Below are 23,756 nucleotides of genomic sequence, written 5' to 3' on the forward strand. Positions count from 1 at the left end.
AGTTCTAATAACAACTTAAATGGAAGAAGTTGAATTTGAGTTATTTTGGATTAAATCTAATTTTAAATTATTTTTGAATTGAATTCATTCATATGTACACACTCATGCATACAAATTAGAAGGATTAACGATGCTAAAATGCAATTAGTGTTATATTTTATCAAAGTCAAGCCAGAATAAGATTTAACTCAAAATCAATTCGAATTCCAAAAAGGAAATTTGAGATCAAAGAGTTAATGTTTGAACTTAGTTGAGAATAACTTTATTTTTTATTCAATTTGAATTCAAATAAAATTTTTAACTCCAACTTTATTTTTTCTATTCAGACTTAAATTTAAATTAAATAATTCAGATAGTCTAACCCTATACAATTTGAACTTAAATTTTTGTTAAACCCTTCATTTTAATAAAGTCATCTTATTTTTTTAACGAGAAATCTACTCACACTAGATTATCTTTTAAGAGTTTTAAGAGTAGAATCAATCACATTGAATAGATAAACCTATATCATCTAATGGCCCCTCAACCAGTAGGTAGAGCAAATTAATTAAGAGCATTATCTTGGTATGATGTTGAGGGAATTTGAACTTAAAACTTTCTACCTTAGAGTCGTATCACTTTACCACCCAAATCACCCATTAAAACTATGTCTCCCCGTCTTATAATATTCAATATTCTATGAGATAATATAGATTAAAAAAAATATTGGTATTATAAAGCATATAAAAATTTAATATAATACCATGTATGTAAGTATATCTGAAAAAAATTTAGAATTTAAGAAAGTGTTTGGATATTTATGAAATGTAATGTGATGAATAGATTTTTCTATTTTATTATTTTCAAAAATATCAATCATAATTTTTATGTAATATATAATATGAAAAATGATGTGTATGTATAGTTTGATTGAAATACCTGATAGCATAGAGAGATAGCTAAAGAGAAGAATTTTTTTGCATAGAAAAAATTGGACAAAGTGAATTATTTAATTTAATAGTGATGATGTAACAGTATTGACACGTGATATTTGTCATATTATTGTTACATTAATCTATGCAATTTTTTCACACACAAAAATTATATATATAACATTATTGAATCATTATGATATAATTAAAAATTTAACATAGAATTTTGTCATATGGTATTAACATAACAATTAAACGGATTTGTCCCAATGAATGAATCATAATTTGATATTATTAACCCAATTTGACTTAAAACCAATTTGGTTTAATATATGAATCCAATTTTTAGCATTAAACTAGATAAAATTGACATTGATTCTCTGTCGAACGAGCCAATTTAGACTGTCTAGTCCAAATTTTAATTCAATGAATACAACTTAAAAATTTTAAATGGGAAATTCATAATTTATTTACTTATTTTGACGGGCAAATTCTATAAAAGTCCAGGGCAAAATGGTATTTTCACTATAAAATTATTGTCCTACTTTTACACCGAATTAGAAAAAAATTAAAATTAAAATTCTAATTTATCTGCCCTTGTTGTTTCTATACCGTAAACCATCTATATATGTGTGTGTCAAAATTTTTTAGTAAGCAAACAATTAGGTGTACCGAAAAAAAAAGTAATATTCAAATCGATCTAAACCCAAATATAGACAAATTCAAATTCAATTCGAATCTTAAATAGTCAATTTAATTTCAAACTCTTTCTAACTGAAAAAAGATCTCGTCAAAAATTAATAATAAAACAAATTATATCGTTGACGAGACATACAGTGAGACCATAGAAACATTTCAACTAAATCAAATTTGAGTTATCAAAATAATACTCAACTTAAATTCAGTTTGAATCAATTCAAACGTTGAAAGATTGTTGCCCTCAACGAGGGTGTCAAAAATAATCATTGCACCCTTTTTCAACTGTGGAGAAAAAACCACTGTAACTAAGTTTTTAAACACATTCACAGGACCCTTTTTTTTTTTAAAATCAATCATTTTACATTGGTACAATCCCTGAAACTATCTTGGTTACAAAACAACACATCATCTTACTGATTTTACAAAAACATCATTATGACTTCTATAGACTGTTTCGAAAAATGTTGAGATTCCAGCGTCGCACCAAACCATTCATTATGTGCCCAGCCGGGTTTCTTTCTACCGTAAATGTGACTTTCGTATTACTCGACACGTTAGCATCGGATGCCTTGTTTGCCAAAGTACAATCACTGCAAACAGAAGTTCCAGTGCTTGGTGTTTCCATGGCAGATGGAGGGGTATCAAATGCAAGCCCACCTGGTGAAATGATAGTATCAGGGGACAGGTCCTGGGGAGCTAAATTACAGCCACTTAATACTGTAGTAGAAGTGGGCTGTGTCTTTACAGGCTTTAATTCTCCTGCTGAAACGAAATCAGTTTGTGTCTCTGAAGATACCCAATCTTCTGTAATGGAGAAATCATTCAGGGCACCTTTTTGTAAAGACTTGGGGAAATCAGTGGCTGCAGAGGTTGGTTGTTCTCCTGCTTGGGGATGCCGGGTCACCAACTCCTTTAATGATATAATCACAGCTTCCACGAACATCTGAAATAGGTTTCATCAAATGTCAATGAATAAAGAATGATGCAAATGGAGATATAAAACGTGTTTTACTCACCCTTTCTTCCTCCTCTGTGTTGCTTGGGAAACCTGCCAAGTCTTCAAGTCCATATTCCACATATTCTTCGTCATCATCATCATCCATTGTTGTTGGGACATGAGGGCCATATGGATGACCATTGGACAAGTTGAAGCTAAACATATTGGACGATGATGGGCAATGATTATCATCATTTTCTTCGTCCTACATCAAGAGATCATTCAGTAACAAATTATAAGACACTAGTAGCTTCAAATCATGAAATAGAAAAGAAAACATAAATTATCACTGCAGTGATTGGTCCATAGATTAAACCATCTCCCCGATAGGTGTCAATTGTCACAATTCAGCCTGAATAGAATTGACAACTTGATCCTTAAAAAAAACGTCTCTATCCTAGCTTATACAGGGAAAGGATTATCTGACATAAATGGAGATAAGGATGAAAATAAAAAAAATTCCCGCAAACAAGAACGAAAATACATTTATCTCTATCCCATGCCTATTTATGAGGTATAAATTATAAAAATATCTATTACACTTTTAATTATTTACCGCAATGTCATTATTATGATAGTATTTAAGCAAAGGGAATGGGGATGACGAACGGCCAGAAAGGGGAGAGGAATGGAAGAAAATTATGCCCCGCAAGTGGGGGACATGGATTCCCCATAGCGGGGATGGGGCAGGAATGTGTCCTGCCCTTCAAGGACAGAGACAAGAATAGCCCTCCCCTCCCCTCCCCTCCCCTCGCATTGCCATCTCTAAGCCCAAAGTGGTAAGCATAGTTATCCTTCATTGATACACGCCAAGTGTTATAGATAATATATTGATACTCTTCCATACATAATGCATGCATTAAAATCAGTATTCAATGAATATAGGGGAATAGAATTGACTTAGAGCATCTTAGATAACCATTATAGGTAAGCGCTAGAAGATACCTCAGCTTCGGCATGGCTATCTTGGGCTGATATATCAGAAGGGAGCTGAACGGTCAAAAGGAAAACAAAAATTAATACACATAGCAACAAAGAGAATAATAATGTTTGATAACTTTGACATGCAAGTAATGACTGACAAAACTAATCACAAAGTACTAACCTTGGTCTGGCTCATTTGCTTTATAGAATCTACTGTGCTGCTTGCCACTGGTTCCAGAACTTAACAAAATGAAAAAGAGAGTGAATAAAAGAGGCTGTCTAAAAATGGGCCCAGTAGAAATTATCAGTAAAAATTTTAAGAGACATGAGGCACATTAACTGTACCTCTAGATGTCGTTGAAGTTCCTGGGTAATATTCGAATTCTTGCAAGGTGTTCCAACTACCCTGAATGGAAAACAATTGACTATTGGCAACAGGTAGTGGGTTTGAAACCTAGTACTCCCAATAAAATCATGATGTAAAACCAGCAAACTGCAGTTTAATTTATTTACCTTACTGATGTAATCCTGCGTTGCACCAAAAAGTGTTGTCACCACCTCATCCTTTGGTGGTTGCAAGACAGTATGGAAAAAAATATTGATAGAATCAAAGTAAAATTGTGGGCGTGGAGAGTTGTGATCACCCTCAAATTTAATAATATTCTTGTCTCCCTACAAAAAGCACAAGGATAACAAAACATAGTATCAAAGGCATAAAAAAAGAATTAGGGGTGGATTCAAACCGAGCTTGTTCAAACTTGATTACTGGCTTGGCTTAATCAAGCTTGAAACAAGCTTGTCTTAAGCAAGCTCAAACTCGAGCTCAAAGGGTTTTGCAATATCAAACTTGAGCTTGAGGGGGGTGTTTGGAATGCCAAACCCAAAGGCCTAAAAAAGCTCGATGTGAATAAATCAAAACAACATCGTTTTGACCAATACACATTACAATGACGTTGTTTTAATTGATTATAGTTAAGCTACCATGCCAAGCCGAACTCAGCTCGATACTGTAGCCAAACTCGAGCTTGGCTCGGCTTGAGGGGAACTCGTCGAGCTCAACCATTTCAAGTCGAGCTGAAATCAAGTTGACCCAATTTCAAACTCGGTTTGGCTCGATTCCACCCCTAATAGGAATTACTTTTAAGCATTTCACAAACTTAAGATCGTTAACTGTCAAGCTAATACTGAATAGTATAATAGGGACTTCCCATGAACCTCAAGTAACATTTAGGAGATCTAGCTAACTACTATGAAACAAGGGCTGACCTAGTCTTGAAGTTTTTCTGATTTAAGGACAAATACATGATCTTCTATGTGCTTGTATGATTGTATTGCATTTTCTTGAAACTTTATACCTTGCAGAAGACAACTTACCACATAAACATCATATATACGATCTGAGTGATGAGGTTGTATAAAATCATCTTCAACCGCATGCCCAAATAAAGCTGGAACAAAGCAAGACTTTGCCACCTGAAATTAAAACATGATAAAAGAAGACAACTTTTATGAATAGCTTTAGATGAAAATAAATTAACACAAACATTCTATTTTCGGTTTCATAACTTTATATCTTTCACTTTATCCATGAATGTTTTAACCACTTTATCCATGCAACTTTATATCTTGCGGCAGAGACTCTCCTCTAGTCCAAATTTCAGAAAAAGTTAAAAAAAATATTCAAATTTCAGAGAATCCCAAGCCCACCCATGATATGGATGGATTATACATGTCATGATCTTGATAATACTTCACTTTTTCTAAATAAATGCTCAGCAGAACATGTAGAGGATAAACAACCCCTCTTTTTAGCACAATGGTAAAAACATAGATTAATGCACTTTGTACAGTTAATACTACTTGTCTAGTCATAATTAACATAAATTAGTGAATCATAGATGTCACTTACATTAATCAAATAGTTGAAATGAAATGAATAAATAACAGAATAAAACCTTCATAATATTCAGCTCTGTTATGTCAAAGTTCACTTTTTTCTGGACAGCTTTTTGCACGATTTGGATTGCAAACTTCACCTGAAAACAAGTGAAACCAAAAAAGAGTCAAGGTCTCAGTAGAATAATACTCATGATTCTAAGGCTTTAACAAAATTTTGTGCAATCATTCACCACCTCAACGTGTTAAGAATCACAGCTGGACATGTATAATATACAGAAACCATCACTATCCAACTGTCTTAACTCCTAAATAACACTTAACAATATAATAAATTAAGAAGTGGTGATTTGACCACAATTAATACTTTCAATAGGACGCTTGCTGCAGTGGGGTCTCAGTAACAAGCGTCGAAGCATCTTTACTTCATAAATGTCATTGCAACACTAATAATTATACTGTATAACAAAATCTACAACAATATTTCTTTCTCTTGTTCAGAGTTTTTGACAATCAAACAAAAGAATTACAGACCTGTATATTAAAGAAACAAATGATTGATATACTGACACAATTTAATACTCACAGTGAATTTCGGTAACCAGATCTTATAGGTATCCACAAGTTCCATCATCAGGTCAACCAAATCAGAGAAAGGACTATCAAGAACCATCCCTGCAATTGAAGGATCCTCAGCTCCATACAATAGGCTGTGATAGGCAATGATTAATGTTAATGGCCAATATTTATGCAAAAGGCATTAGCATAATAGCAGATGTATAAATATATGATACGAACTAAGACTGGGCCAATCAAGAAAGCAATGAGGTTTAGAAAACTTTATTCTTGATAAACAAGATGATTATAAAAATAGCACATGGTTTGTTGTAACACATTAATGTGCATGACTTTAGAAAGTAATGAATCTCAATTAAGGAAGAATGTTGTGACCACAAATGACGGAGGCAAGGCCTTCAGAATAAGCATACTAATACAAAGAGTATTACATCCTCCAGCCTAAGATACCAGGTTGGTGATCAAAAAAATTCAATCAGTTGAGGAAAATGCAATACCTTTCATTCACTTATAGAAATGTTATCAAAAGGTATGAACATCTTATAGTTGTAAATCTTTCAAATATATCCATGATCAATGTCAAAGCCTTAACCCAGGGATCCAAGGAATCCCCATAATCATCCTTATCCTGAGGGAAATTATAATAGAGCTTCCCTTTACACAATAGCTTGCTCGAGAAATTCACTTTATACAATGCAGTATGTTATTTGATTGTCTGAATGTTTTTTTGAAATGAGTCAACTCAAGCTAGGTTTTTTAGTTAACATCTTTTAACTGGTGAATACTTTGTCATCAAACTTTGACTTGCATAAAACAGCATCTGAATGATATCCTGTAAAAGTTCTCTACAAAGATAATAGTTTCTTAGAGGGACATTAACATAGAGCCAATACAATGGTATAAATCAAAAGATGAAAGAAAATAATTTAAACTTAAATTAGTAGATCACGTAAAAAGATAGATTCTTCAGATTGCGAAGTTGCAGATAGAGACTACCCAGCCTGTGGCAACTAAACCTTTTGTTATAGGCAAGCTCAAATAATGGGTTGGTTTGGGGAGACATAAAGCTGATGGACATTTTAACTCAAGTTTTGATATGAATTATAAAGCATACATGCTAACATGATTACCAGTCTTTTATGTTTTGCTAACTAATCCTTTATTTGACTCAAAATGAACAATAAGAAGTAGACTTATATAACTTAAGTAAACAGAAGTGTCATAAGATTCTAGTATAATTTAGGGGCTGTATGACAATAAGAGTAGTGCTTGGACTATTATGGTAGCCAGGGTCATCGCATAGTCATCTAATGAATGTAATTCTCAGTTTCTTTAATGGTTTCCCAACTGAATTCAACTCAAATTGAACACTTGTTGAAATAGATTCACAGTCCAAAACTTTCACTTTCTTTTTTTAATTTATGGGTTAGAGAACTATTGCCCTATATAATTCACGCGGGTTCCTAAAATTTGTATTAATGAACTTACCTATTTCAGCATGAGTAATAAAAACAAGTCTACACAGATTTGGTATATGCAAGCTCAGAGGAAGGTAAAAGTCCATGAAGAAAACCTAGTGACAGCACCCATTGAACGGCCCCATAAGCCAATCAAAGAGACATTTCCATCTGCCCTCAAATAATCTACCACAGCTTTCAGATCATCCTTCTGAAATATAGAAACAAATTGTTAGATAATATTACTAATGGAGAGTGGAATTCACCACCAAACAAAGTAGTAATCTAGTGTGAAAAAGGACGAAAAACATCATGAGACAGTGAAACCACAATATATTACCATGTGTTTTCCAGAAATAAATTAATTTGTCAGGTGTAACTCTGAGAGCAGATAAAATTTGATTGTTGACTATTTATTCTTCAAGTATTCTAATGAAATTTGAAAATAAAAGATTCCTGTTTTCCAAACAGAATCATACATGAAAAAGAGATTATAGTTTCATCTCTCTCTGGTTACAGTATTTTTGCGGTCAATATGTCAAAAATTTTACTTTTGAGAGACAACAAAGTTGTTAAGTGGAAACCCTGAGATTGGATTGGTAGCAAAAAGAAACTGTAGAAACAAACAACACACTCACAAGACAGAATAATTTATTTTATATAACAGATCCATATACAAGGTAAAAGCCAAATAACATAAGTCCCTAACTTCCCATACCCCAAGCTCCAGCAGGCACTCGGATAATAGTGGGGATAAAATATGGGTGAACTCAGGACACTATCATTACAGTAAAAAGTGATTTTCATAATACAAAAGCAATAAACATGTAGATTGACACATGCAGAGAGCTCTCTACATCAGTATTTTTTTTTCTGAAAAAAAAAAAAATCTTATATAAGCACTCAGCTTGTTGGTCAAACACTTACTTCTTTCCACCCTAAAGTGACATGCTCACCTCCAGAAAGTCCAGATCCAGAGAAATCAAGGGTGAAAACTGTAATATTTGAAGGCAGCAATATTATAGCAGCTTCACTAGCATCAGCCCTGCAACCACTGCCAAAAAAGATGATATTCAGCATTCCATAACTAAAATAAAAGTGTCTAACAGGACTATTTCGGGTGGATAAGAGGGAAAGAAACTCAGGGGTTCCTTTTCTAATATGGCTTTCATTCATCCTTTATTGTACAAACTTCTGAAACGTCTACTGGAGAGCTGATACAATATTTGTGAAAATAGTTAACATACAAGAACTTAAAAATTATAACATAACCCTTTAGTCACCTGTTTCCATGACAGTATATAACACAAGGCAGAGACTTTCCTTCAGGACTAACAATGGGTACATAGTGACTACATTGTAGAACATCTCCCCGACTGTTTTTAACCTGAAGAATGTTGAAAGCTCCTTACACGTAAAAATGAAAAATGAATTGGAGTTTTCAAACTTAAAACATAATACATTTGACCTAGAACCGTACCTCTACCTCCTTTCTTTGGTACCATTTCCCTTTCAGCATGAATTCTTGATCCAACAAATCATGGTCTGGATGGTATTCAGCTCTGCAAAGCATATGTTCTAAAATATGTCAAACTTGAAAAAAATGAGGTAATAAAGTACCAAACCACTAAAAGTTCTGAGAGACAGAGAGCTGATTTCTTTAGAAGTCCCTCATACTATCTCATTTCACCATCAATTCAATTAAGCTTCATGTTCTTCAAGAAATTTGGTCATTCTCAGTGCTACAAACTAGCTTATGTTCTAAAAGCAAGTAAAAAGGTAACAACCTTGGAGTCCACAATGCATGATGATTATGGGTTCTTCAGAATATGACACAGATAAACAAATTGGTTTTAGAGAACATGATTTATAACAAGAAGACGAATTTGATTTTAGACAATACTCAAAAATTTCGAGATCACAATCACAAGAAATTACTACAATCTTAAATCTGCCACAAAAAAGTTGATAAAGTTTAAATTGATTTCCAATTGTTTCTAGGTTAACTACCAAGCTAAAAACTGCTAAACAGGAGTCATTTCTCTTCTCTTTCCTTTCATTGTCACATTGATGCACCAAACAGAGCAGAAAAAAGAACTAAGTCCACATGTATCACATGTCAAACCCAAAATCTCTCACTCAAATCAATACCAAAACTTCATAACAGGAAAGATCAACATCCAAAAATAGAAACCCTGAGCCAAAGAAAAAAATATATAGAAATACTACTCCGCAATTATCAAAATTAACTCAAGAAGATTCAGATATCTAAAATCCAATCTAAGTGCATAGAAAGCTAATATGATAAAATTATTCAAAATGAGAGGGATTCAGTCGGAGGCGGGAAATTGATTACCTGGGTGGCCGAATTATTAAGTTAACAAGCTGTTCCATATGAGAGGGATTCAGAAAGTTTTCCCTCTTTAAAGCCTCGTTCTTCCTCTCTCTCTCTCCCTTTGTTTCTCCCTCCTAGCTGTGCTTCTGGGTTCTTCAAGGAATATAATAATTATATATATAACCAAAATCTTCTTCTGTTTGTAGAGATGCTATTGTTGAGACAAAGAAGGAAGGGCAGCAGTAAAAGAAGAACCGGCGCCTGTTCTTGTTTTGGTTTTCGTTATTTTCGTTGTCGTCGTTTCCATTTTCTGTTTGTTTCTTGGGAATATACCAATTGTTTCTTCGCTTTCTTGGCTCTCAAACCCATGTCTGCGGTCTCTCTCTGCTTGTCTGGCTTTCTACACACGTATGAAACTCTTCAACTTCATCGCTACCACAAGTGCACGTGTGAGATTTAAATCCTACACGTGGCTCGTATTGGGTGAGCCCAATAAAACTCCAGTTAAATCCTTTCCAAGTTTAATGCTTTGCCAAGAGAGTACGATCCGTACAATTTAGGCGCAATCAAGTTTGACACCACTAACAAAATCGTGGGTCATATCAAGACTTACAGATCAAGTCATCATGTCAGGGCCTTATGAAAGGCCAGATGACTATTTCCCCAATTAAACTTTTCAATTTGGTGATTTAAAAAAGGTTAAAGGGTTATGCCGCTTTAAAGTATGATATTATTTTATGTTTTTTTAATTAATTTAAAAATTTTTATTTATCTATTTATAAATAATAAAAATTAATAATTTAAAAAAATAATTATTTTACCTATAATATTAAAAATAAATTAAAATTTAATCTCTTTTCTTCTTTAAAACCTTACAAACTAACTATTTCTCTTTAAATCAAGTTTTAAAAAATGATATTCCTCCTTAAGATTTAGTTTACAATTTTTGATGTCAAATCCGATGCCATCGCCATCGATAAAACTTCTTCGATGCATCACCATGCTTCGACGATCTCTTTCTCCTCATCTAGAATGTCAATCGATACGAATTTGACTTGAAAAGATGAAAAGCTTCGTCGAGAGACAAAACTTTTTACCTTCCCAGACAAAGACAAAGACCTCGTCTTTATCTAGAAAGATGATCGTCTTCCCAAACAAAGACGAGGTCTTCATCTTCGTTTGGGAAGATGAAGAACTTTGTTTTCCAACGAAGCTCTTCTTCTTTTCAGACTAGATTCGCATCGGTCGACGTCTCAAAGGAGGGGAGAGAGATTGTTGGAGAATAGTGATGCGTCGAGAAAGCTTTGTCGACGGCGGTAGCATCGGATTTGACATCGAAGATTGTAAACTAAACCTTAGGGGGAAATACTATTTTTTTAAAACTTGATTTAGGGGGAAAATTGTTAGTTTTTAGGGTTTAGGGAAAAAAAGAAATAAAATTTTAAAAAGTTAGTTTTGCTAAGTTTAACCGTCTATGAGTAGATAAATGAGATTTTCAAAGTTAACGGAATAAAACTTGATATAACAGCATACTTTGGGTGGGAAATAGTCTTTTAGCCTTTTAAAAAATTTGAATACTCGCTATTTTGTTAAATTCATTGTTACTGTTAAAGGTAAAATTATTATATAATAAAAATATTTTTAAAAAATTATAAACTTATCACATTTTCTCTCTCAAGTTTAAAAACTAACAATTCTTCTCTCTTTTTTCCCTTATCTAAAGTTTGAAAAATCACTATTTTCCCCCTAAGGTTTGCATTTTCTCTCTTGTCGCTTCCCCGATTACCAGAGTCGACCAACCTCCTTCCTCCCATCTCTCGAACGAGGATGAATCGTCAACCTACAAGAGGTTGGCCAACGATTCGTCGATAAGGATTTGTGTGATGCGCAGATTGGTCAACGCGATCTGTGTATCAGTTGAAACAATTTGTGCATCGACCGATGCATGAATCTGTGTGTCACATGGATCCATGCTTGATCAATAAATCTCTTGTCAGTTGACGATTTGTCCTCATTCAGGAGATAAAAAGGTGGAGATTGACCGACTCGAATCGTAGGAGAAACAGTAAGAGAAAATTGCAAACCCTAAGAGAAAATAGTGATTCTTCAAACTTTGGGTGAGGGGAAGATGTGGGGAGGGGGGAATTCTTAGTTTTTAAACCTGGAGGGAAAATATGATGAGTTTATAATTTTTTTAAATATTTTTATTAAATAATAATTTTATCCTTAATAGTAATAGTAAAATTTAACAGAAGAGTAAATTTTTGAATTTTAAAAAATTATCAAGTGAGAAATTGAGTTAGTACCAAACCTTGGATGGGAAATAGTTGTTTGGCCTTTATGAAAAAATTTATTAAAAAATTAAAATTTTGTTTTGCGTGCCCACCTATAAAAGACTTATGAAAGTATGATTTATCATATTATAAGTCTTAAGAATTCGTGGACTGGTGCACCCCATCAACACATTTTTTGTGGCCTTTGACATGACAATTTTTGTGCCATGATAGACCTTGCCATTTTTAGCTTAACACTTCATATTATCACCTCTACGTTTGTTACACTTTTGAAAATCGAGTTTCTGATAAAATATAAAGAAATAAAGTAATGGTATATAGATAAACAATAAGTATTAATATATTCAAACAAATTGATATATTATTATGTGATTGAGATATTTTAAATATTTATTTATTTTTTAATTTAAAATTATTAAATTACATAATAACATATTATTTTATTTGTATCGGTCCATTAGTATACACCAAGATTTTATTGAAAGACATAATACATTGTATCATTGTGTCAGGGGGTTATTGAAAAATTTCTACATAAATTCATTTCAAAGATATCCAATATGGTACATTTCTATAATTTTATTTTATTTTGGGAAAAGGACTATTTCCCACCCAAGTTTTACTCTTATATCAAAAATATACCCACGTCTGATGAAAAACCTAAACACCTACCCATCTCTAAACTACCGTTAAGTTTTTCGTTAAATATAGGGGTAAAATTGATATTTTACTGTTTATATTAAAGTTATATAATTTTATCGTATTTTTTCCCTCCGATTTTAAAAATTAACTTTTACCTCCATCCCTGAACTTTGAAAAGTGACTTTCATCCCCCCAAATCCTTAATTTTTTTTTTTTTACTTTTTCTCCAACTCCGGTGGCTGGAGAGAGAGTGACGAGCGTCGTTTAGATCTGAACGACCCTTGTTGACTTTCACTGGATGACAAAACATTGTTCATTCTCTGGATGCCGCTTTGTTGTCTAGAATGGATGACGCTTCGTCGTCCAAAAATCTAAACAATGAAGCATCGTCCAGAGCTGGACGACACTCGTCATCCAAATCTGGATGACTGTTGTCTTTCTTGGACAATGATCATTGTCCAAAGGTGGTCGACCTCTGAATTAAAACTTCTCTGTTATTGTCGGAGAAAGTGGCTGTATTTCAGGGAAGAAAAGTGAATTTTTTAAAACTTAATTCATGAGACAAATGTTAGTTTTTCAAATTAAAGGAGAAAAAATGAGATAAAATTTTAATTATTTAATATTATTGATAAAATGATAAATTTGTGTCTTAACTCTAACAGAAAATATGTGAGTAAATTTAAACAGATTAAATTTTAGATAAGTATTTAAATTTTTTATCAAAGATAAATATACTTTTAAAATGGGACTAAAACTTGGGTTGGAAATAGTCCTTTTATTTTTCCTCAATTATTCAATGTCTTGTCCCCCATCAGGACTGGATTTAAAAAGATTCTTCCTGAATTTATGATGCCAAATATAGCCACCTAGCCAAATGTTTTGTCATCAACGCAAATAAAATAGGCAAATTAAAAAAGATTCCCACTTCAATGTGGGCCATCCAGCGTCCAAAATTCTTTAGGAATCAATTCCTAGACCACCATAAATTTGTTTCAATGAATTTAGCTTCGTACATTGAGATTTGTGCTAAAAAGTGGATATGATCCAGCCCAAGTTGAGTACAAGTCCAATTCAAGTTTGGATCAAACCATAATAGTTTGTTCGAGTTCATTTAAATTGGTGTATAGTGACTATTGAAGATAAATAATATCATCAAATAGATAAACAAATCGATCTCAAATTGAGACTTATATTTGAGTTGAGTTAGTTCAGAATAGATCCAACCCTATATTTTTTAATAACAAAAAAACTTTATTTAAGTTGAATTGCTCATTCGCTGGTTGAACTGGTTACACCAAACAGGTGAAACTCCAATAATTGGCCCCCCAACCATTACATCAGATTAGTCAAAAGTATGTTTTTAACATGTCGTTAGTAAGTTTCAAACCCATCTCTCACACTTGAAGATTTTCTTTCGATGTCACTCTAGTTATCTCTTAGGGGTATCCAACCTTATTTTGAGGTTAGTTTTTTTTATTCACTTTAGGTAAGACAAAAATTTGATTTTGATATATCGTCAAAAGAGACTTGAACTCATACTCTCTCGTACATGAAATCTCCTATTTTATCATTGAAGTTACTATTGGGTCTTAAACAAGACTAACTATACAGATCAAGTCTATGTGCCTGTTTTTTGATGCTGGACTTTCTTCCTTCCTGGAAATGGTGCTGGCATTTTGCTTGTTTTATTTTGGGTGGCTTTCAGTTTTTGCTTCTCCATCTGCCTCTACTAAGTGCTTTCTGAGTTTCTTCTTGGGATTATTCAATTATATTTTAACATACATTACACTAAAAACAACACTGACCAGCTACATCTCCTCTTAGATTTAATAAAATATTTTAACCTGTTTGTGCAGGAGTCTGATCGATCCAAAACTTGCTAGTTTCTGAGCTGGCAGTAGAAAATACTCCAAACGCATTTTAATACAATTAAACTAAAGATAGATTCGATCCGAGTTATTTGAGCAAGAGTAGTCCTTAATCAAATTGTCAGAAATTTATCAACAGATTTATCTTCTCCAATAACTTTTAATGTTCTTTAGATTATTTCTAATCATTCTTTTTTTAGTTCATTTCTAGTTATCCTTATTCTTTTTTAACGAATTTTTTGTCAATCAAGTAAGTCAAACTTGAATTCACATTGATTTTCAGTTTGAACTAGCCAAGTTCAAACAGAGGTGGCCCTATTTTCCAATAGATTTATTTTTTTTTATGATTTTTTTCTTTTTCATCTCTAATACCCTTTATTTTCTCTAATAAATTCATTGTCAATCAAGACGGTCAAGAGCAATTTTGAGGTGACCATTCCAAATTTAAGTTAAGTTTAAACTAGTTTTTGTTCAAGGCTGACTCAGAGCACCCATCAAAACTAATCAATTCTAATCGATTTCAATAGACTTGTTAATCTAAATAATTCCATGGAGACAAACAGATTTACTATAAACAAATTTTTAGCCACTGGAGTTCAGACAATAGATCAGAATAAAGCATTTAAAGATGTGCAGCTCTAAACAAGGCCTCGTAATTCTTATCCAGTGGTCCCACAAGTGCAAAATGTCTTACCCTCCAACAACCATTCTCAAGCATTCATTGGATACTTACCACACCAATCAAAATTTTCAAACCACAGGTCAGGCAGCCCACATTCATTAGCAACCAAAAAGCATATAAATACACAATTTCAGTGAGAGTAAAGTGCTGGGACACAATGGGTTCCAAATTTACTTGTGTTTAAGGTTGTCAAGTAGGTCATTAAACTCGAAATCTTATTTGTTTGATGTGATTGATTGAACCTTGAAATAATGATAAAATAATGATATAACTCACGTAAAAGTTCTTCGTCAACAAAATACATAAATCTTGTTGATCTCCACATGAAACATAAAATAAGAAACAAATAGCAAAATGCACAAATACTCTTAGCAAGAATATAAGATTTAGGAATAAAACCTAATATGCGAAAAATCCTAGGCAGAAGATAGAGAGAATTTCCCTATAAGAGATTAATTTTGCTCTCTCTTTTATGTGGCACACTCACTATCACTCCACATGCAGTTTTTTTAACTTATATATACAAACCCTAATTGGCAAATACTTTACACGTGAACTTGCAAGTAACATATCCACAATATATAACACCTTTTCTACCTACAGATTGTACTTGCTTTATTGTAGGTCAAAATTATTTTATCGGTTTAATCTCTACTCTACCACAATAGATTTATTTGAAAATTTACATCTCGAATCTGTGCTTCCAAATATGAATAATCTCTTACAAAATTCTGGTTCACCATTGTAAAACAAATCTTTATCAGTAAAATTTAGCTCATGTAAGTTGTGGAGGAGAAAAGTTTGATAGATATTATCATTCATTGGAGTCAAAACAACAAGTGCTTTCTGGTTCAAAGAAGTATTGTTAAATGTGATTCCAATGCTTAAACTGACATTGAAACTATAAATTATTCCTTTCTTAATCCAAAGTCAAGAAAAATACAAGAACCAATCTAAGCTTGGATCCTTATCTTAAAATTTTCATATGGTCCAAGCTTCTCCTGGAGTCATGAAGAGACCAAAAACTATTTTCCTCCACTCATAGCTCACCCCTATCTGTATGGGAAAAGGCCAACAAACCTCTTTTGATATCACCCTTTCTATTATTTTAAGACTTTGCACCAAAAACAAGTCCTTGAGTGCTTCTCTTTTTCTGTCAAGGCAAGCTTGAATTGGAGATCATCATTTTGGTTGCTCTTCAAGCCACTTCAGGCAGCTCTCAGGTTAGTTCTTTGTCAACTTGAATTTATCCCATGACAATGGCTGTGCTTGTTCAGTGTATGAAGTTGGGTAACAAGTGTAAAAATTTGGTAACGAACTGAATCTAGCATTTATTTTAGTTTCTAGAGATACCCAGATTGTGATTCTTCATTTCTTTGACATGTTTAAAGTTTCAAAAGTAATTTATCAGAATGAAGCTCAGATGCTGGCAATATTTTCTTGAGACCCATCCAATGCTTTTCAGTTCACCTTGAGAATCACTCCCAATATTTCATTTACATCAGTTTCTTGTTTTGTTTGATCCTCCAAAACTATCATCTAGTTAAGGGTGTAAACAAGTCAAACCAAGTTGAGTAAAGCTTGACTCGAGCTCAGCTTGAGACCATATATCAGTTACTCCTTATATCCAAAGTTGAAAAAAATAAATTTTTGATTATATAAGTGAACGATTTAAAACTTTTAAGGTTTTAATGATATTTTTCTTGAATCGAATTGTAACCTTTCGAACTCACTAAACTGGCCACTATTAAACTCGAGTTTGACTCTCTCAACTTTGATTGAGCCAAGTCCGATGAGCTGTGAGTTGCTTACAAGCGGCCAAACTCGTTTGCAGCCTACATCCAGCTAGCATTAGTGTTCAGTAACTTTCAGTTTTCTTCGTTTAATAAGAGATAACAACAAGCACACATGCATGCATGCACATACACCCTTGAGGCCCACTGATTTATGATAAGATCAAAATCCAAGAAACTGAGAAGACAGTCAGCCAACTGGCCTTCCACTTATCAACTGCATAGCCAACTGGTTTGGAAATTGCTAGGTGTATACCATCTGTTCTTTCCACTTTTCCTCAAATGCGGTAAAAATACTATATATCTCTCTGTTTGCAAAGTATCCTTCTGTTTATTAAAAACAATTTTTTTACTGCAGGCCTGGCCTCTTCTAATATATTGAACTAATAAATCAGTTAGTTTCATTCTGACAGCTTCTTATCACCAAAAGCCAAAAGTGGTTGCATTATGAGACAATAAATTTGATCGCTTATGATGATATAACCATGAAATGAGTGAATGACATTAATTTGATAAGATAAGTTGTGGGAAGTGAAATGGTGAAAGGGCAACACCTATAAGAATATACCTTTAGCATCTAAGTAGAAAATGACAATTTTGATACCTTTGAGTCTGCAGCCATTGTTTGTTTCCTTTAAGGCCAAGCTCTTCTCTGTTACATCTGCATGTGAACTAGTAGTACTTACTGTTTTTCAGTTACAAAAATAAAAGAAAAAGGAAATTTGTATACAACTGGTCTTGTTTTACGGAGGAAAAGAAATAAGGTTCAATCATTTGGTTGCTACATTTCTGGTTGATTGTCTGTACTTCAATAACAACTAATAGATGTTTTTAGCTTTTCAAGCTTTAGGTTGTTGAGCATAGTTGTTTAAATTTTGTAGGATAGTAAGTGGGAAATGGCACAGATTTTGGCACCTTCAACACAATGGCAGATGAGCATGCCAAAGACCTCAAACCTGGGAAGTTCCATGACAACAAAAATGTGGAGTTCTCAGTTGCTGAAGCAGAACAAGAAAGCAGCAGCTAAAAGTAGTGCTAAATTTAGAGTTCTGGCTGTGAAGTCTGAAAACAGCACCGTTAATAGGCTGGAGAATCTTCTAAACTTGGACATTACTCCCTACACAGATAAGATCATTGCTGAATACATTTGGTACAGCTTCTTGCTAATATATGTTTCTAAAATGCATATTACAGATTCTTTGTAATTCTAACTCATCCTGCCACAGGATTGGAGGTTCTGGGATCGATTTACGTAGCAAGTCAAAGGTAACATGATCTTAAAAGAATGAAGCTTCTCAACATTTAACTTAACATGTAGTGGTCCTTCTCATGTCTATTATCATTGATATTTCTGATATGCAGACAATCTCAAAGCCTGTGACACATCCATCTGAGCTTCCCAAATGGAATTATGATGGATCCAGTACTGGACAAGCACCCGGTGAAGATAGTGAAGTAATATTATAGTAAGATCCTGTGAGGTGGATCTGTTTTTATTATTTTTCTGTTTATCATCACAAGAAGATTTTTAATTGAATCTTTTATCCAGTCCTCAAGCTATTTTCAAGGACCCCTTCCGTGGAGGCAACAACATCTTGGTAAATGTCATTTAGTTTAAGAAAATAGAAATATTGTGTTTTGGTTTGGCTTATGTTGATGCCAAAAATCCCATATTAAACATGATTCGGGAGTCTTGAGTTAATATATACACATTGTCTTTCTTTTCCTGATGAGGTACCTTTTAAGGGAAAACTGTGAGACCAACAAAAGTTAAAACGGATAATACCTCAAAGTTTTAAGTGACCTACTATGTGTGGATCAAAATATTATCAATAGTGACGTTCTAAGTTCCTCGATTTGAAGGTTGTGTTGATATAAAAAGTCTCACATAAAACATAAGCAGAAGGTCTTAGGTCAATGTAAATTCATATCTTCCTCGGAAGACGCCTTTTAAGGGCAAAATCATGAGGTCAACGAAGGTTATAACATACAATACCTCATGGCTTTAAGTAGCCTACTATGTGCAGAACAAAACAATATCAACAACTTTTGTCATTAAGACAAATAAATAGAATGCCTTTTGATGTTATGTTACATGTTTTACAAGGTCATTTGCGATGCATACACACCAGCAGGCGAGCCCATCCCTACAAACAAACGCCACAGGGCTGCTCAGATTTTTAGTGACCCAAAGGTGGTAGCTGAAGTGCCATGGTATGCAAATTTCAACTATATATCTTTATAAGATGATATCGCTGCCCCTGATTGCAACACTTTTTATTTCAACACTTCTTTTATTTTAGGTATGGGATAGAACAAGAGTACACCTTGCTTCAGACAAATGTGAAATGGCCTTTGGGTTGGCCTGTTGGAGGCTATCCAGGTCCTCAGGTAATAAGTTGGTTCACAATCATCTGTCAATACACATTGTTCAGCGCATGATTCTTAGATTTTTGCAGGGTCCTTATTACTGTGGAGCTGGTGCTGATAAGTCGTTTGGCCGTGACATCTCAGATGCTCATTACAAGGCTTGCTTATATGCTGGTATTAACATTGGTGGTACCAATGGGGAGGTTATGCCAGGGCAGGTTTGCCACTAATCCTCAGCTTTTATTTCTTGTTTGTAACTCCAATATCATCACAATCATGTTTGGACATTCAGTCATATTTCATCTTGCACCTATTTTGCAGTGGGAATATCAAGTAGGTCCTAGTGTGGGCATTGAGGCTGGAGATCATATCTGGTGTTCAAGATACATACTTGAGGTAAATCTTCTATGTAGTCTTTTTATTCTTTGTGATACATAATAGCTATTTAGTTGAAGAATGATCCCAATGGCAAAAACATTCCATTTCGAAAATATATGATTCTTGTAAATTCAAGTTTGGGATGAAGCAGACCCAATGGCACTTTTCAATACCAGGTTTGGAACAATCCCATACCTATAATGCGGGTCCATTTGAATTTCTAACTTGGTAACCAAAGGCATGACTGATTGATGGGGCCAATATGAGTCCTAACTTGGTAACAAAAAGGTCTGCCTGGCTGAAGGGGCCAATATGTGATAGATTTGGGGGGGGGGGGGGGGGGGGGGGGGGGGGTGGGGTGGGGGGGGGCCCTAAGATGGAGGGGAGGTTTCGTGGGAAGGTTTCTTCTGCCTTACTGGTCAATTGGCCTGCCTGGTTGAGGGGGCCAAAATGTGATAGACAATTTGGGCATGGGTATATAAGTGTGGGGCTTGAGCTCCCTTTTGGGGTGGACGTGAAGTCCTAACAACTTCTGTACTGTAATCTACTGGTGTGCTTCAGAAATATGTGTTAACAATGAAACTTTCTTAAGTAAAACTTGCATTCATTATTTTTTTTTCCAAAAATGGTACTGTACAGGTTTTCTGTGCAAGGTACTGAATCCAGTTTCTTGATACCTTTAGTTGAACTTTATAGCACGAATTCACAATGTTTATAGAAATTCAAGTTGACCATGATATAGCAACTTACAGACAAATACCATTCTCCCCTGTTTTGACAGAGAATCACTGAGCAAGCTGGTGTTGTCCTCTCACTTGATCCTAAACCTATAGAGGTAATATAATTATAATCAACTTCATTCAGTTATTGGGATTTCTCAGCATTGACCACCCCTCTACTTGATGTGGACAGGGTGATTGGAATGGTGCTGGATGCCACACCAATTTCAGGTATTTGCAAAGTCATAAATTTTGTAGATAAAATAACTTGGAAAATGCTATTGAGCCTTTCTTACCCCTATGGGAAATCAAATTTCCTAACCAATGTGCGACACTCTAGGCCTTATGGATGGTAACTGGGTAGGATAGAGTTGAATACCCTAATCCTTATTCTTATCTCCGCAAGGGAGACATTTTCTTGTCCTCGATATAGGGAATAGTTTAGAAAATATGCAAGTAAAAAAACGAATCAATGAGAGGACAAAGCCCGACATAACCATCCTTGTTCTTGACTATAGGGATTTTAGCAGTTTTTGCTCTGCTCAACGACGGGCGAGCTAGGGGCCTAGGTTGGAGGTTCAAATTGTCATCCTTACTGTAAAAGGAGTTCAAGTTTTCCTATCAATGAAGGATACTCTAGGCCATTAGGTTAAGATTTTCCCTCACTCTTCAATACCCACACTGATTTGTTTCCCAATCAATGTGAGATACTCAACAAGAAGCATGCAAAAATTTGTTTAGGCATGATCTAACACTTTACAAGTACAGTAATTGCTGATTCTTTTTTGTGTATTACAGCACCAAGTTAATGAGGGAGGATGGAGGCTTTGAAGCAATAAAGAAGGCCATCTTGAATCTGTCACTTCGCCACAAAGATCATATCAGTGCATATGGTGAAGGAAATGAAAGAAGATTGACAGGAAAGCATGAAACAGCTAACATCAACACATTTTCCTGGGTATGCCCAGAAGATAACCATGCCCATATCTTTTCTTTTTTTTTTAAAGTCCAAGAGAAAAATTAGATAACAGAAGTTATCTACTTGTTTATGAAGTCCTTCTTTTCAACATTCAGGGGGTGGCTAATCGTGGTTGCTCAATTCGTGTGGGGCGTGACACCGAAAAGCAAGGCAAAGGTATGACGCTAGTCATCATCTTCTTCACTTACTTATCAAGAAAAATCATCTTCTTCACTGGTAATCCTATTTGTGATTCTGCGTGTTGTTTTGTATAGGTTACTTGGAGGATCGGCGTCCGGCTTCGAACATGGACCCTTATGTGGTGACCTCATTGCTGGCGGAAACAACATTGTTGTGGCAGCCAACACTTGAGGCTGAAGCTCTAGCTGCTCAGAAGCTGGCATTGAATGTCTGAGATTGGTTGAACTTAAACGTCAACTGGAGGAACTCATGAAGCAAGCTCTTGGATTTAAAAACAGATGCATGGGGGAGTTTTTTTTTTAAAGTTTTTTAGAGAGGAGAAGAGCCCTGTAAATAAAAAGTTCAGAGTTAAAGTGGTTCTTCTGGCTCAAAATTGTAGAAAATGGTTTCCCAGATGGCAGACAGCCTCTGGATCAGATGTGTTCACAGTTCGTTTTCAATTTATGCACTTACCTCTATGCTTGCGCCATTAATTTTCCTCTTGAACCTTTGTTTGAAGGGCAATATTATGTGTTCCCTCAAATGAGTATTTCTCATCAAAGTTTTAGTTCAATCTAAAAAATATATATGTAATAAAAAAAAATCATACACTTAGTTATAAACTAATTGTTTTTAAAATTTTCAGGTACAAATAAGGATAGAATTGTCATTTTACCCTTAAGCTCTAAAACTCTAAAATTTTTTATTATTTTCCTATAGGTTTTAAAACAAACAATTTTCTCTCATGATTAAACTTTGAAAAATTTATTCACCCCTTAGGGTTTCTCTTTTCTTCTTTCTAGCAACGAAGTTCCTTTTCGGTCGACTTCCTTTTCCCACCCATCCTTTCTAGCGACGAATTTCCTCTCTAATTGAATAGCAACCGCTCTCAATCAATGATTCAACTTCACTCTCTCGTTCATCTTCGTCAAATCTAGATCTTGAATCTCTAACCGACATTCGTGCTCCCTATTGTGTCTTCGCTCCCTGTTGCGTTTTCACTCTCTATGCTCTTTGTTGTGAATTCAGATCTCTTTGTCTGGATGATGATTTGTTTAGATGAAAATCGTTTGGATTTTTAAATGAAATTCATCGGTTCATGGTCAGAGAAATGGGAAGACTTCGACGACAACGGTTTAAGGTGGATTTGACGATCGCTAGATACAGAGATGATAGCCAGAGAAGGGAAATAAACCTTAAGGGTGAAATTACACTTTTCAAACTTTGTGAATGAGAGTGAAATGCTAGTTTTAAAATCTAGGGGGAAATGATAATAATTTTTAAGGTTTTAGAGTTTAGTAGTAAAATAACGATTTTACTCTTATTTCTAATTGAAAACTTTAATAGTAGTTAGCCCATAAGTAAATATTTGAGTTTTTTATTTATTGTAAGTGTTCTTTTGAAATTGAGCTAAAAGTTTGATGAAAAATAATCCTTTGGCCTATGTTTTCTTACTATTGAGTATCCGATTAGGTATTATGAAGAATAATGTTATGTTTACTTAATTGAGATTGAGTGTTCATTTGGATCCACATTATTTAACTACTTAATTAAATATTTAAACTTTGGCACATAGTGTTATTATTGTTTGACTTATTATCATTCAATTATGTAATAATATATTTAATATCGTAATTAAATTTGATTTAAGTTATTTATACTTGGAGCAAACACGCTAAAAGTCGAAGATTTGATTACCTTTTATAAAAGGAGAGTTCAAGCTAATATGAATTAAGGGTGAATTCAAGTAGAGTTAAGATCGAATAAGAATCGATTTAAGTTCAATTTGAATCTATAAAATCAAGCTTGAACTCATTTGAGTTGGGGATTGAGTTTGTTAGAAAAAGTCATTAGAAAATGCCTAAAAAGAAGAACCAGATTTTGTAAAGAGTAAAAAGAAAAATCAACAAGAATCCAAAGAAGATGAAAAAATGTTAGAGAAATAAATTTGTTAGTAACTCAAACTCAAGCTAGCGCTAAATAAGCTCAAGTTCAATTTGTTCAAATTGAATATCAAATCGAACTCGAGTTAAAATCATCATAATTAAACATTTGAATTTAGGGCAACTCAGATTGA

The 23,756-nt window shown here is 34.0% G+C and overlaps 2 protein-coding genes across 4 annotated transcripts; one reads left to right on the forward strand and one right to left on the reverse strand.

Annotated features, from left to right (window-relative positions):
- Positions 1–1,786: 1,786 nt before the first annotated feature.
- Positions 1,787–10,190, reverse strand: LOC123211884. Of its 3 annotated transcripts, none has more exons than XM_044630840.1 (15): positions 9,817–10,190; positions 8,941–9,022; positions 8,744–8,847; positions 8,388–8,514; positions 7,577–7,671; positions 6,014–6,137; positions 5,487–5,567; positions 4,906–5,004; positions 4,045–4,203; positions 3,877–3,937; positions 3,713–3,759; positions 3,553–3,597; positions 2,627–2,812; positions 2,063–2,553; positions 1,787–2,026 (listed from the first exon to the last, which is right to left on the reverse strand). In XM_044630840.1, exons 1-15 carry the CDS (start codon positions 9,852–9,854, stop codon positions 1,969–1,971), a joined length of 1,797 nt encoding a protein of 598 aa, XP_044486775.1. In that variant the 5' UTR covers positions 9,855–10,190; the 3' UTR covers positions 1,787–1,968. The 3 variants fall into 3 exon arrangements, with proteins under 3 accessions (XP_044486775.1, XP_044486774.1, XP_044486776.1); XM_044630839.1 differs by having other exon boundaries at positions 3,713–3,771; positions 9,817–10,189; XM_044630841.1 differs by having other exon boundaries at positions 1,787–2,553; positions 3,713–3,771; positions 9,817–10,189.
- Positions 10,191–16,281: 6,091 nt separating this feature from the next.
- LOC123209972 (glutamine synthetase leaf isozyme, chloroplastic) lies at positions 16,282–22,155 on the forward strand. The gene is made up of 14 exons (XM_044628087.1): positions 16,282–16,504; positions 17,956–18,224; positions 18,301–18,340; positions 18,437–18,540; positions 18,624–18,672; positions 19,182–19,288; positions 19,378–19,465; positions 19,534–19,662; positions 19,766–19,840; positions 20,604–20,657; positions 20,735–20,772; positions 21,340–21,499; positions 21,616–21,676; positions 21,775–22,155. Exons 2-14 carry the CDS (start codon positions 17,971–17,973, stop codon positions 21,912–21,914), a joined length of 1,299 nt encoding a protein of 432 aa, XP_044484022.1. The 5' UTR covers positions 16,282–16,504; positions 17,956–17,970; the 3' UTR covers positions 21,915–22,155.
- Positions 22,156–23,756: the final 1,601 nt, after the last annotated feature.

Source organism: Mangifera indica, chromosome 3, assembly GCF_011075055.1.
Source record: "Mangifera indica cultivar Alphonso chromosome 3, CATAS_Mindica_2.1, whole genome shotgun sequence".
NCBI classification, from domain to species: domain Eukaryota; kingdom Viridiplantae; phylum Streptophyta; class Magnoliopsida; order Sapindales; family Anacardiaceae; genus Mangifera; species Mangifera indica.

What these genes read in the sequence shown, in the direction of transcription:
- LOC123211884 (XM_044630839.1), bottom strand. Translation starts at nt 9,854, where the DNA reads ATGGAACAGCTTGTTAACTTAATAATTCGGCCACCCAG. An exon ending in TCACTTTAGGGTGGAAAGAA is followed by an intron (nt 7,672 to 8,387) that starts GTAAGTGTTTGA and finishes TCTATATTTCAG; the next exon opens with AAGGATGATCTGAAAGCTGT. An exon ending in AGCAAATGAGCCAGACCAAG is followed by an intron (nt 3,598 to 3,712) that starts GTTAGTACTTTG and finishes TTGACCGTTCAG; the next exon opens with CTCCCTTCTGATATATCAGC.
- LOC123209972 (XM_044628087.1), top strand. Translation starts at nt 17,971, where the DNA reads ATGGCACAGATTTTGGCACCTTCAACACAATGGCAGATGAGCATGCCA. An exon ending in ATCATTGCTGAATACATTTG is followed by an intron (nt 18,225 to 18,300) that starts GTACAGCTTCTT and finishes ATCCTGCCACAG; the next exon opens with GATTGGAGGTTCTGGGATCG. An exon ending in GGATGCCACACCAATTTCAG is followed by an intron (nt 20,773 to 21,339) that starts GTATTTGCAAAG and finishes TGTGTATTACAG; the next exon opens with CACCAAGTTAATGAGGGAGG.